General features: G+C 42.8%; 2 protein-coding genes across 2 annotated transcripts in view; one reads left to right on the forward strand and one right to left on the reverse strand.

Annotated features, from left to right (window-relative positions):
• Positions 1-12423, forward strand: part of Slc16a10 (solute carrier family 16 member 10) — a 91944-nt gene that overhangs the window by 16011 nt on the left and 63510 nt on the right. The window lies entirely within an intron of this gene.
• On the reverse strand, positions 8067-9470 carry LOC121132797 (rab9 effector protein with kelch motifs-like). Its single transcript, XM_040728114.1, has one exon. The coding sequence runs from the start codon at positions 9194-9196 to the stop codon at positions 8087-8089; it is 1110 nt and encodes a 369-aa protein (XP_040584048.1). The 5' UTR covers positions 9197-9470; the 3' UTR covers positions 8067-8086.

The raw sequence follows: 12423 nt of genomic DNA on the forward strand, positions 1-12423 counted from the left end.
TAATCTTGAGGTACTTACTCCACTGACCTGGAAATATTCTCTCTCTCTCTCTTTTTTTTTTTTTTTGGAAAGCAAGTCAGTGAGCCAGTAGAGCTGTCAGAATTGATCAGCTTTCCTAAACCTAATAGTAAGTGACTAGAAACCATTTCCCCTCAAGCTTTCCCTTCCTGCCTCATAGCATGGTCATTCCCTTACTCTGGAGACTGCAGTGCTGGGAGAAGTGCATGGATATGTGAGCTTGTGGGCTTAACCAGAGTTCAGAGTTCACAAAGCTGCTCTCAAGGTACAGGGTGTGAACCTTACTGTTTCGTTATGTTAGGTTTTAGAGACGGCATCTCACTCTGTAGCTTATACTGACCTGGAATGCAGTATGTAATCCAGGTTGGGCTCAAACTCTTGGTAATCATCCTGTAATCTTCCCATGTGCTGGAATTATAAATCTCTGCTGTCCTGCCCAGATCCATACTTGAATTTTGATTGACAGAATTAGGTGCCATACATGTAACTCCAGTGGGAGGCAGGGTCTAAAAGATTATACATTCCATACTATATACTGAGTTTCAGGCCAGCCTGGGTTATAGTGACTATCTTAAAGGGAGAGAGGGAGAGAGAGAGGGGGAGAAAGAGAGAGAAGAAAGAAAAAGAAATTAGAAAGGTTAATAAAATTATTAAATTCATTTAGGTATAATTGGAAGTTTTATGGCAGTAATTCTGCTTTATTTGTACTTTTTTTGTTGTTTGTTTTTTTCAAGGCAGGGTTTCTCTGTATTGTTTTGGAATCTGTCCTGGAACTTGCTCGGTAGACCAGACTGGTCTCGAACTCACATAGATCCTCCTGCCTCTGCCTCCTGAGTGCTGGGATTAAAGGCATACACCACCACCGCCCGGCCATCCTTTAGGGTTTGAGGTCTCTATACAGGGGTTCCTACAATTCTCTCTTTTACAGCTATTTAAAAATAGATGTATTCATTTTATATTATGTGTGAGTGTTTTGCCTTCATGTATGTCTGTGTACCACATGTGTGCTTGGCACCACATCCCTAGGAACTGGAGTTACAGATGGTTGTTAGCCATCATGTGGGTGCTGGGGATCCAGCCCAGGTCCTTTGCAAAAGCAAATGCTCTTGACTGTTGAGCCATCTTTCCAGTCCTGTAAAAACCTTTGTACTTCGAGAGTATATAAAATTGCCATGCAAGTAGAATTACAGACCCACTTACACAATCACAATCTAAGTACTATTTTGATGATACTTTATCTGCCCAAGTGTGCTTTGATAAGGGCTCAAGAAATAAGGCAGAATTTATGGGCTAGAGACATGGTTCAGCAGATAAGTCATGTGCCACTCATGCAGAGGACCTGAGTTTGGCTCTCAGCACCTAGTTCAGGTGGCTACAGCTGTCAGACACCCTGTTCTGGATTGTTAGGGTACCTACCTGACTTCACACATACACATACTCACACACAGACACATGCACATAATTTAAAATAAATCTTTAAAAAGTCCCTGGGATTTGGTTATTGTATCCTGATACTAGGAAATTGTATCATGAGAAATACAATACTATTTATGGAACTAACTCACCTTATAAAAACTTAAATTAAAATTTAGAAAAGAAACATAGATAATTTTTTTGAGACAGGGTTTCTCTGTGTAGCTTTGGAGCCTCTCCTGGCACTCTTTCTGTAGACCAGAATGGCCTCGGACTCATGATCCGCCTGCCTCTGCCTCCCGAGTGCTGGGGCTAAAGGCATGCTCCACTACTGCACAGAATAAACATCTTAACTAGGACTCATTTTAGAAGGCTTAGCTTAAGTTTTAAAGACCAGCTTTATTGAGAGACAATTTATGCTAAATCAGCCACTGATTTTAGTGTTGACTTTGAGTTCTGACAGGTATAGTTTTGTATCGTAATCATAGAGTGTCTCTGTTTTCCCAGAATGTTCCTTGTCCTCCTTTGCAGTCTTTTCCCTTTGTGCTCTGACTATGCTTCCTGTTTATCTTTTCAAAAATTCTATACCTAGATAAGTGTATCATGCAGTGTGTTTTCTTTTATGTTTGATTTTTTCCGCTCAACATGATGTTCTTTAGATTCTTCTGTGTTTTGCAGGCATTAGTAGGTAATATTTATTTATTTATTACTGGGTACTGTTACATTATATGCCTACATATGTTGCCTATGCATGAACATTTTGATTATTTCTACTTCTTGCTGCTCATAAATAGTACCAATATTTGAAGACATTGGTCTTCAAGTCTTTGAGTGGATATATTTTTGTTTTATTCTGCATTTATCAATATTTTAAATTTCATAAGAGGGTAATACTGTATTTAAACAAATATATTAAACTAAATTGTGGGCACTGGGGATGTAGCTTGGTGGTAGAATGCAGGGCCCTGAAGAAATTATGACTGAATAAGAAAGAAAGAAATGAGCATAGAGGAACTCTGGGGAGACTTTAAAAGTTTTCGTAGGATTGGATGAATAGTGATGCTACCATTCGGGCTAACTATGGCTAAGATTTCAAATCTTTAATTAAAATGTTTTTCCTGTTTCAGATATATTTTGATCAGATCCACCCTGACTTCCTTTCCTCAGATTCCTTCTTCTATCTTTCCTGCCACTTTTCTCTCCCAGCTTCATGCGTTCACAGCTAAGTAAGACTGTTGGTGACTTTTCTTCCCTGGAAGTATGCATAGAATTTTTCAGTACTATAAAAAATAGACAGGAAGGATGCAACCTTGAGGTTTTTACCATCTTGATTTCTCCATGTTCTGACTCAGTATGTGATGTCCTCAGCAATCGGGTCTTATCATCAAGGTCTGGAAGGTAAGGACAGTGGTGTCTTACTTTTGTATTGTTCTGATAAAACACCATGACCATGGAAACTTAAGTGAAAGCATTTCATTGGGCTTACAGTTTCATAATTAAGAGTTCATGTGATAGAGTGAAGGCATGGTGGCAGGAACAAGCTGAGAGTTCACACCTCAAAGCCAGTGACACACCTCCTTCAACAAGGCCACACTTCCCAATCCCTCACAAACCGTTCCACCAACTGGGGACCAAGTATTCAAACATATGAGTCTATGGGAGCCGTTCTTACTCAAACCTCCATAGGTGGCAACAGCTTGTAATGGAACCCCACTGACCACCAACAAAAAGAGGTAAATCCATACTTAGCCACAGACTCTTCTTTTGACAGCCTATGTCTGGGAGAGAGTCATTGTTTCTGCTGTTATAGGGTAACTCCTTTTTTCTTGTGTATTTATATTTTAGGAAGCTTCTACAGTAGTAGGTTTCCATGTGGCATGTTCAAAGGTCTTAGTATTTATCCTTCCCTATGCTCACTGCTCTATCCTATCCTCCTATTCCCAACCCCATTAACTCTTTCTGTTCCATTATTCTTCTGCGCCTCCATGCCTTCTGTGTTCTGACCCTCTTCCTTTGAAATCCACTCCATGACCCCTTACTGGAAGCTTCAGTGTCATGTAAACATGTAAAGAGTCAAAGATAAAATTTAAAGTTACATCTATCTATCTATCTATCTATCTATCTATCTATCTATCTATCTATCATCTATCTATTGTGTGTGTATGCATACTCAAGTGTGTACACATGGCTGCATGGGCTCACACATAAGTCATGATGCATGGGAGGAGGCCACAGAATGTCTTGCAAGAGTCAGTTCTTTGCATTAGTTGGATCCAGGGATTGGATTCAGGTTGTCAAGCTTGGTAGCCTTTACCCACTGAACTTTCTCACTAATTTTATTTAAATTAGAAACAAGCTTGCTTCACATGTCAATCCTAGCTCCCTCTCCCTCTCTTCCTCCCTATTTTTATTTTTTGAGACAGGGTCTCTCTACATAGCCCTGGCTGTGTACACACCAGACTGGCTTCAACTCACAGAGATCCACCTGTGTTTGTCTCCTGAGTGCTGGGATTAGAGATTTGTGCCACCACACCTGGCATAGATTTCATTATATATATATACATACAACCACTGTGCTGAGATTATTGGCATGCCATCATGCCCAGCACCAATCTTTCTTTTGATGCCTTTATAAAAACCTACAGAGGTCGCAGTACTGTCTTCCTGTCATCAGCCGAGGGGTGCAGGGGAATGTTTGATATATTCTTTAAGCAGTGAGGAATTAAGGAGCTGAGAAGGGGTGTTTGTTCCTCAGTACTTCAAGGACCCTCACCTTCTACCTTCTAGCTTTCACATGTAGGTATTTAATAGATGTGGTTTATTATTGCTATTTTGTTTTATGTGTATGGGTGCACAAAATGAATACAATACTTGTGGAGACCAGAAGAGGATGTTGGTTTCCCTGGAACTGGAGTTATAGGTGCGGCACCATGTGGGTGCTGGGCACTGAACTCAGGTCCTCTGGATGAGCATCAAGTTCTCTTGACAACAGAGTCCTTTCTCCAGCCTCTTTGTTATTGTTTTAAAGATAGGTCTTATTCTGTAGTCCAGGCTAACCTGGAATTTATGTAGCCCAATCTAGCCTTAAAGGCACATCAATCTTCTTGCCTGAGCCTCCCACGTGCTGAATATACTCACGAACCACCATATCTTGCCTTATAGTACTTAATTAAAATGCTTGGCAAGACCTAGTTTAAAACATTAAATGTAGTAACATCATTAGATCCAGAATCTTGCTTCCTAATGAACTGTAAGAAAGAAAAAGCTAGCTGGGCCTTGGTGGCACATGCCTTTAATCCCAGCACTTGGGAGGCAGAGGCAGGCGGATCTCTGTGAGTTTGAGGCCAGCCTGGTCTACAGAGTGAGTTCCAGGACAGCCTCCAAAACAATACAGAGAAATCCTGTCTTGAAAAACAAACAAGCAAACAAACAAACAAACAAAGCTAAATAACTGCCTAAAGATGTTCACAATTAATTCCATTATAAAAAGTTAAACTCTTTAAACTGGTTAAATCAGTGAAGATCTTCCTTATGTACTGTGTTGTAACTGTGAATGATAATAGTTGCTATGTAGCACCATGGCAACACCAGATGGTAAAAGAGTAGGCTGTATCACATGACTAAAATTTTAAAAATGTGCTTAAAAGGGGGCTATGGGAAAATTTTTAAATAGTATTTTGAGATGAAGGATTTCCCTTCTCACTATTTAAAAATATTATCTTTAGTTTTTTTGGGAGCTAGCTCTTTTAAAGATAAATTAGAATTTTTCCTTTTGAAAATGGCAGTTGGTAGAGTGAAGGGTACTGGAAAACTAGTAGTGATCCCTTTGAAGTTAAAATGAAAGCATTTTAAAGCCAGAATTGCTTTATTTAGCAATATGCACACTGACTATTTAATTTTGTCCTTTAGAAGGGAGTTGGCCTCACACAATTGCTGGGAAGCTAGAATATTGAAGAGGATTGGTAAAAAAGTGGGAGGATCAAAGCCAATGTGATTGGCTTATTCTTCTGCATTACCAAATAAACCAAGCTTTTGAACTGGATCTACTTTAGTCAATATTTGGGTATTTGCTTTGAAGCTATTTGTTTGCGATAATGCCATTATCATCCTCAACAGAGCCAAAGTCTGACCCTGAGATGGTAGAATCTTAACTAATTTTGTCATTTTATAGAAATCGAACCCTTTGAGGACATGATGTACCATTTCTTGTACCTTCTTGTTTTGATTTTGGGTTCAGTGCTAATTTATGACTATCAAAACCTATATACCCCACACTTCATGTTATCACCCTATATTCATAGCTAGAATGGGAACTGGTAACGAGTTGAGAGAGAATAGGAAAAGATAGCACACTGAGGAATTGCAGACCATTGTCACCCTACTGACCAATCCAGCTCTTTCCTTATTGGGACTCATTAGTGACTTTGTCTTAGGACTCAGTTGTACTTCTCTTCTGTTGCACTGCAAGGAGAGAAGTAAGGAAAAGGACACCATGCCAAATAGTTTTAACCTTAGGGCCATTGTTTTTAGCTGCCATTAGGAAGTTAAGTTATAGGGACTACTGCCCTAAACAAAAATAGGTAGAAGACGTTTGCAAGCTGTTCCCCAAAGAAGAAATATAACAAATGAGATTATGTGTAGCAGAATGGATTGTAAATAAGAAAATAAGTCTATTGTAAAGGAAAAGCATTTGTGGGTTTTAGTTTTCAGACTTCGGGCCTTGCAAGGCCTTTTCTTGATGGTCTACTCAGTTCTAGTAAGTGTAATAGGGAGAAGGGATGTGAAGTATACATAGCTTTCACATGGACTCTGTGGCTTTCACACATCTTTTTTTTATCCATACACTATTTTCAAGTAGCATTTACAAGATCATGTGATCTCATGTAGTATGTGGGAAAGGCAGGATTCAGGTAGCTCTCAGCAGCTTATTTTCCTTTCCTGTTCCATAAAACCTGACTCACCTCTGACAGGGAAGTGTCCTCGTGCCTGTCTAGAAGGTGCTGCAGGGACTGGAGAGATAGTTCAGCACTTAAGAGTAGCTCACATAGAGTAGCTCACAACTATCTGTAATTCCAGATCTAGGAGATCCAACAGGCATGCACGTGTGCACATACACGCACATATGCAAAACATGCACACACCCAAACTAAAAGGACAGAAGCCTAATATTTTCCTTTTTAAAAAAGAAGATACTTAGGGTCTCCAGGAAGATAAACCCAGCAGTAAGAATAAAGCAGAACCAAAAGGACTGGAAAGAGAGCACATGTGGCTACTGGAGGCCATCACACTGATAGAGACAAAGATGGGACTTCTACATGAAGCAGTGTCCTGTTCAGTGAGGCTGAGGAGACGAGTGGGTTACCTGTCCATGGCAACTGTGGATTTGGATCTAAAAATCCATCTGGTTAAGGCTTGCTCACCAGGAAGGCGCCTTTAGGAGGTGATGGGACCTGGTGCGGTCTTCAGATTATTGGAGATCTGCTGAGAGGGTTCTTGTGGTACCCTGACCTCATCCTCTTCTTACTTGGTTTCTGGAGACCAAGTAAGAAGTTTTGCTTTACCTTTCACTCCTGCCATTACATGCTGCTCCATCCTTGTGCTGCTCATCCTGCCAGCTCCTGCCCTTCCCCAGGGCTTAGTTCTGCTTTCATGTCACACACATGCATATACGATGTTCCCTCCCTCCCTCCCTCCCTCCTTCCCTCCCTTCCCCTCCCTCTCTCTCTCCCTCTCTCTCTCTCTCTCTCTCTCTCACACACACACACACACACACACACACACACACACACACACTCTCTCTCTCGCATCTACACAGGTAGGCACACATACACATGTGCATGAATATGCACACACGCACAAACATACTCACACACATTCACAAGTACATATGTGCAAACAAGTACACATAAAATGTATAAGTTCACATATAATATATAAAAATGGCTTCATATATTTATAAAATTTAGTGTGTTAGATTTGCCCTTCTGAGTTTGCTTTACTTTGCTTAATATCATAATCTCTAGTTGCATCCTTTCTTTAAACAAGAAACATAATTTCGTTCTTCTTTATGGCAGACTAAAACTCTATTGTGTTTATACACCATATTTTCTTTATCCAATCCATTGGTCTATTGCTGGAATATAGGTGGATTCTATAGCTTGTCTATCATAAATAAGGATCTCTGGGATGTGTTATTTAGAGTCCTTTGGGTATATACCCAGAAGTACTACAGTTATGTAGTATTTCTGTATATTTTTAGTTTTTTGAGAAACTTTCAGATTGGTTTTCATAGTGGCTGAATCAGCACACACCCCCAGCTCTGTATAAGTGTCTCCACCCTCATCCTCACTAGTGTTAATTTTCTTTTCTTTTTATTGCTTGTTTGTTTTCTTAATGAGTGCCATTCTGATGGGGACAGGATGGAATTTCAGTGTCGTTTAAACTTGTGTTTCTCCAGTAGCTAAGGATGCTAGACATTTTTTCCACATGAATATTGGCCATTTCTACTTTATCTTATGAGAACTGGCTGTTCATTCATAAGTTAATTTACTGATTGGGTAGTTTGAGTTTTTGGTATTTAGTGTTTGAGTTCTTAATATAGTCTAGATCTTTTTTTTTTTGTAAAAAGTAACAAATAATAAAAATGTGGGCTTTATTAGTCAACTACAGTCACAATGCAGTCGTCATAGATCTCCCCTTCGGTATTCATCCCACCGAACACGAAACAGAGCGACATGTTAGTCTGACTTTCCTCACCACCCTGAGCCACGTGTACGCCAGCAGCACCCGTTCTCTCAGCTTCACAGTTGAGAATGACAGAATCCGAGTCTTCATTCTCAGAGGTGGACGGCACTGGCCATGGGATGACACACATGGAGTGGTCCAGTCGTCCAGGAGGTAGGAAAGGACCAAACTGAAGGGAGGTCCAATGCTGCTTTTCTGTGTGATACTTGTACATCGTGTTCAGTGCTCCAGTGGGAGTCATTCCTCCAAACACATACACATGTTTTCCCACAGCCACAGCAGCATGGGCAGCGCAGGCCGCTGGAACAGCCCCTGTGGGACTAAGCTTCTGCCATTTCATGTTACTTATATCAATGCAATGGAGATCATCAAAGAACTTGTCCCCTGACAAGCCTCCATGGATGAAGAGTTTTGTACCAGTTGCCACCATCACATGGCCATGCCGAGCAGATGGAGGACTTCCATGTGTCTCTGGCTGAGACCACATCAAAGTGTTTGCGTCAAATACATGCAACTTCACGTCCTGCACAGGCTGGGCACCTCTCTCTCCTCCTCCAAAGACATATAGCTGGTCTCCAATGGCTGCTGATGATGTGTGGAATGTTCTTGGGGATGGCGGGGAGCTGCTCACTTCTGGTGTGGTCCAAGTTCTGGTTTCAGGATCCAAGACTTGTAGACAGTTTCGATTTCCTGACTGGTCCGCACCCCCAAACACCCAGATGCTGTGAGGGGTGCAGGAGGGGATGAAGCTGGCGTGCTCATACCGAGGCAACAGACCTTCCGTGGTGGCCGTGTCCCACTGCTGTGTTCCCAAATCCATGATGTGCACATCTGAGAAGCTTTGGTTTGGATTTGCTCCCCCTACGATGAAGACCTTCCCTCTCTTGGCATCACCAATTGGGGGTAAATAGGAGCAGCTGTGGCCAACTCGAGGGCAGGGTTTGTCTCCAGGGCGAGTCAAGGTGTACCATGTAGCTTTCCTGGGCTTGTCTCCAGGCTCCAAGACTGGTAGCTGCTTCATGATGCCCAATGGGCCCGCGGAGAGAAGTAGGGGAGTTAAAGAAGAGATGCACCGGTGAGGTCCACCTACGGCCTAGGCTACTGACCACAAGGTCAGAGCTCAGAGGGGCCGGCTTCGCAAGAGCCACCTCCTTTACATCTTCTCCCCCGGCCACATCTCCGCGAAGAAGCCAGGATCGGGGAGTAATGGCTGCCTGCTTTCCGCTAATGCGGCCGGGCGGAGACCAGGGACACGGTCCCTTCCACCCAGCTAAGGCACACTTCGTGAGAGGAAGGGAATCCTCTCTCCTCCAAGTGACCCCGCCCAGATATAGTCTAGATCTTAACCTTTGGTCAGATGCAGAGGCAGCAAAGGTTTTCTCCCATCCTGTTGGCTGTTTCTTCATGTGCCTTTTTCTTTTGCTTTGTAAAAGGTCTCTGAACTAAATGCAGTCTTGTTGTCTGCTTGGGCAGTTTCATGGGCCAGTAGAGCTCTTTTCACAAAGTCCTTCCCTATGCTTATACCGTGAAGTGTTTTTCATATGCTTTTTTCTAACAGTTTCAGGTTCGGGTCTAGCAAGATGCAGTAGAAGTTCTTAGAAGAGTATTGGGAATGTATCTTTTCTTTTTCCTTGCTTTCTCGAACCCCTGCTGCACAGCCTTCTCCTTTGCTATACCCCATAAGCAGTGCTTGCTTAATGCTAGGTTGTCAACATCTTGACAAGACTTTTTTTAGGTTATTTTATTTTTTTATATGGGGGAGTGTTTTGCCAGCATGTATGTCTATGTACCATATGTGAGTCTGGTGCCTGGGGAGGCCAGAGAGGGTTATAGATCCACATAGGACTGGTATTATGGTTATGAGCCACTATGTAGGCTCTGGGAATCAAACCTGTGTCCTAGAAGAGCAGCCAGTGGTCTTTAACCACTGAGCCATTTCTGGCTCCTTGCAATTCTTAATCCTTATTTGTTTGGTGTGTGTGTGTGTGTGTGTGTGTGTGTGTGTGTGTGTGTGTGTGTATGAGAGAGAGAGAGAGAGAGAGAGAGAGAGAGAGAGAGAGAGAGAGAGAGAGAGAGAGAGAGAGAGAGTGTCTGGAGTAAGGTAGGGGTGTAGCAGTGACAGTGTGCACCGTACAGGCTTTAGGAGTAAACTTTTTCCTTCCACCATGTGGATCTTGGGGATTGACCCTGGTCATCAGGCTTAGTAGGAGGCACCTTTATACACTGAAACATCTTGTTTACCCCAACATCTTGACTCTTTATTTGTGGCATTCACTATGTAGATCAGGCTGGCCCTAATCTCAGAAATCCACTTGCCTCTGCTTCCTAAGAGGCAGGATCAAAGGCTCGCGTCACCATACCTGACAATTATTAACTTTATATTTGATCTTGGTGTGTAATAAAGCTCGGGGACAGTGGAGTCTGGACTGGTAGATTTGGACCGTTTGCTCCTGCACCTTAGGAAGGACTTTTGGTGTTAGTTTCCTGTTTGCTGTTTCCTGGCTTCTTCTTTTTTTAATTTAAATTAAAAACAATCTTATTTTACATATCAATCCCTTCCATTCTCTCATCCCCCCACCATCTCCCCATCATCCCCCATCCACTCCTCAGAGAGGCTGAGGCCTCCCATGGGGATCATCAAAGTTTGTCACATCCTTTAGGGCAGGACCAAGGCCTGTTCCCCCTATCCCCCCCACCCCCATCTATGCTGAGAGAGTATCCTTCCATAGGGAATGGGCTCCAAAAAGTCAGTTCATGCACACACCCGTGTTCAGTCTTAGGCAGGCTCCCCAGCTGTTGTGAGCTCCCACTTGCTCAGGTCAGCTGTTTCTGTGGGTTTCTTTAGCCTGGTCTTGACCCCTTTGCTCATCACTCCTCCCTCTCTGCAACTGGATTCCAGGAGTTCAGTTCAGTGTTTAGCTGTGGGTTTCTTTGCTTCTGCTTCTATCAGCTACTGGATGAAGGCTCTGTGATGGCATTTAAGGCAGTCACCAATCTCATCGTATAGGGTGTTTCCTGGCTTCTACCTCATGTCTGCTGTACCTCCCGCATGAGTCACACGAGGCAGGGAGGACCTGGGCTGTCAAGGATGCTGGAACCTCTTGGTCTTGTGGGGTGCATCATTGGATACCTCCACCATTGGCAGCTGTGTTTGTAAATTTGGTAGGCAGCTGACCGCAGGGTCTGGGTCACTGAACTAACCCATCCAGGGTTCAGGGACTTAATATGTCTGAATATGGAGGGTTACAGCTCCTTGACATCCTTGTTTGCCATGGAATGCATAGGTGGTCTGGTGGCCTACTCTGTGGGCTGCCTCAGCATGCACTTGTTGGGCACCTGTGGTACTGAAGCATCCTTCCAGCTCCAGTGTGGTAATTTTTTTTTTCTGTCTTTGGGGGATTGCCACCCAGTCCAAATCAATGCACGGAGACTTATTCTATATACCTCTTTCCTTCTTACTCCATGGCTGGTTGTGTGACTGGGTAGCTGGCCCCTGGAGTCCTCTTCTCCTGAGAAAAGGGCTGTCCTTCTGCTCAGTTAACACTAAAGAACCCTCACTACACTTAGTCCCCCCACCACTTCCTGTCAGCTAGCTGCTGATTCACTCTCCTGACCCCTGTAACACATCTTTGCATCGTTAACAAAGGTAGCAGAAACAAATGTAATGCACCTTTACATAGTTAAAATAATATTCCTCATCTCCCCGGAAGGAAGGAGCTGCACTTTTTCAGATGAGTCAGTAGCTAAGACTTAGAAGTGGCTTCTCTGCCTCCTTCCAACACCCTAGTCCGACTGGGTTTTTCCCTGTTGGATGGTTTGAGTTACACACTGTGAATGAGCTGTCAGATGTGTGCGTGTGTGCGTGTGTGTATTCTGTAATTTCAGTGATTGCACATATAAGTGGTCTTACAGTGGCATATAAAACTGACTTGCACAGCACAGAGGAAATGGTGGAATTTATGCTAGTAATTAACATTTTTCTATATTTGTGACCCTGCACAATATTGCTAGCCACTATATTGATGTGTTTCAAAGTGATTCATAAACTCCACTAGTAGTCAGGTCATGGAAAGATGCATGAAATGTGATGTATGATAAATGGATTGTGTGCAAGCTGTGGCCAGCTGAGTCATACCACCATCTGCACTGTATTTCCAGCACATGCGTTATATCCCTGCTGTATGTGGCATTTTCTTCTAGAACTGCTTTAGTCTAAGCACGATAGATTCCTTTCCAACCAGAACTTAA

Source organism: Mesocricetus auratus, unplaced genomic scaffold (genome assembly GCF_017639785.1).
Source record: "Mesocricetus auratus isolate SY011 unplaced genomic scaffold, BCM_Maur_2.0 Super-Scaffold_100018, whole genome shotgun sequence".
NCBI classification, from domain to species: domain Eukaryota; kingdom Metazoa; phylum Chordata; class Mammalia; order Rodentia; family Cricetidae; genus Mesocricetus; species Mesocricetus auratus.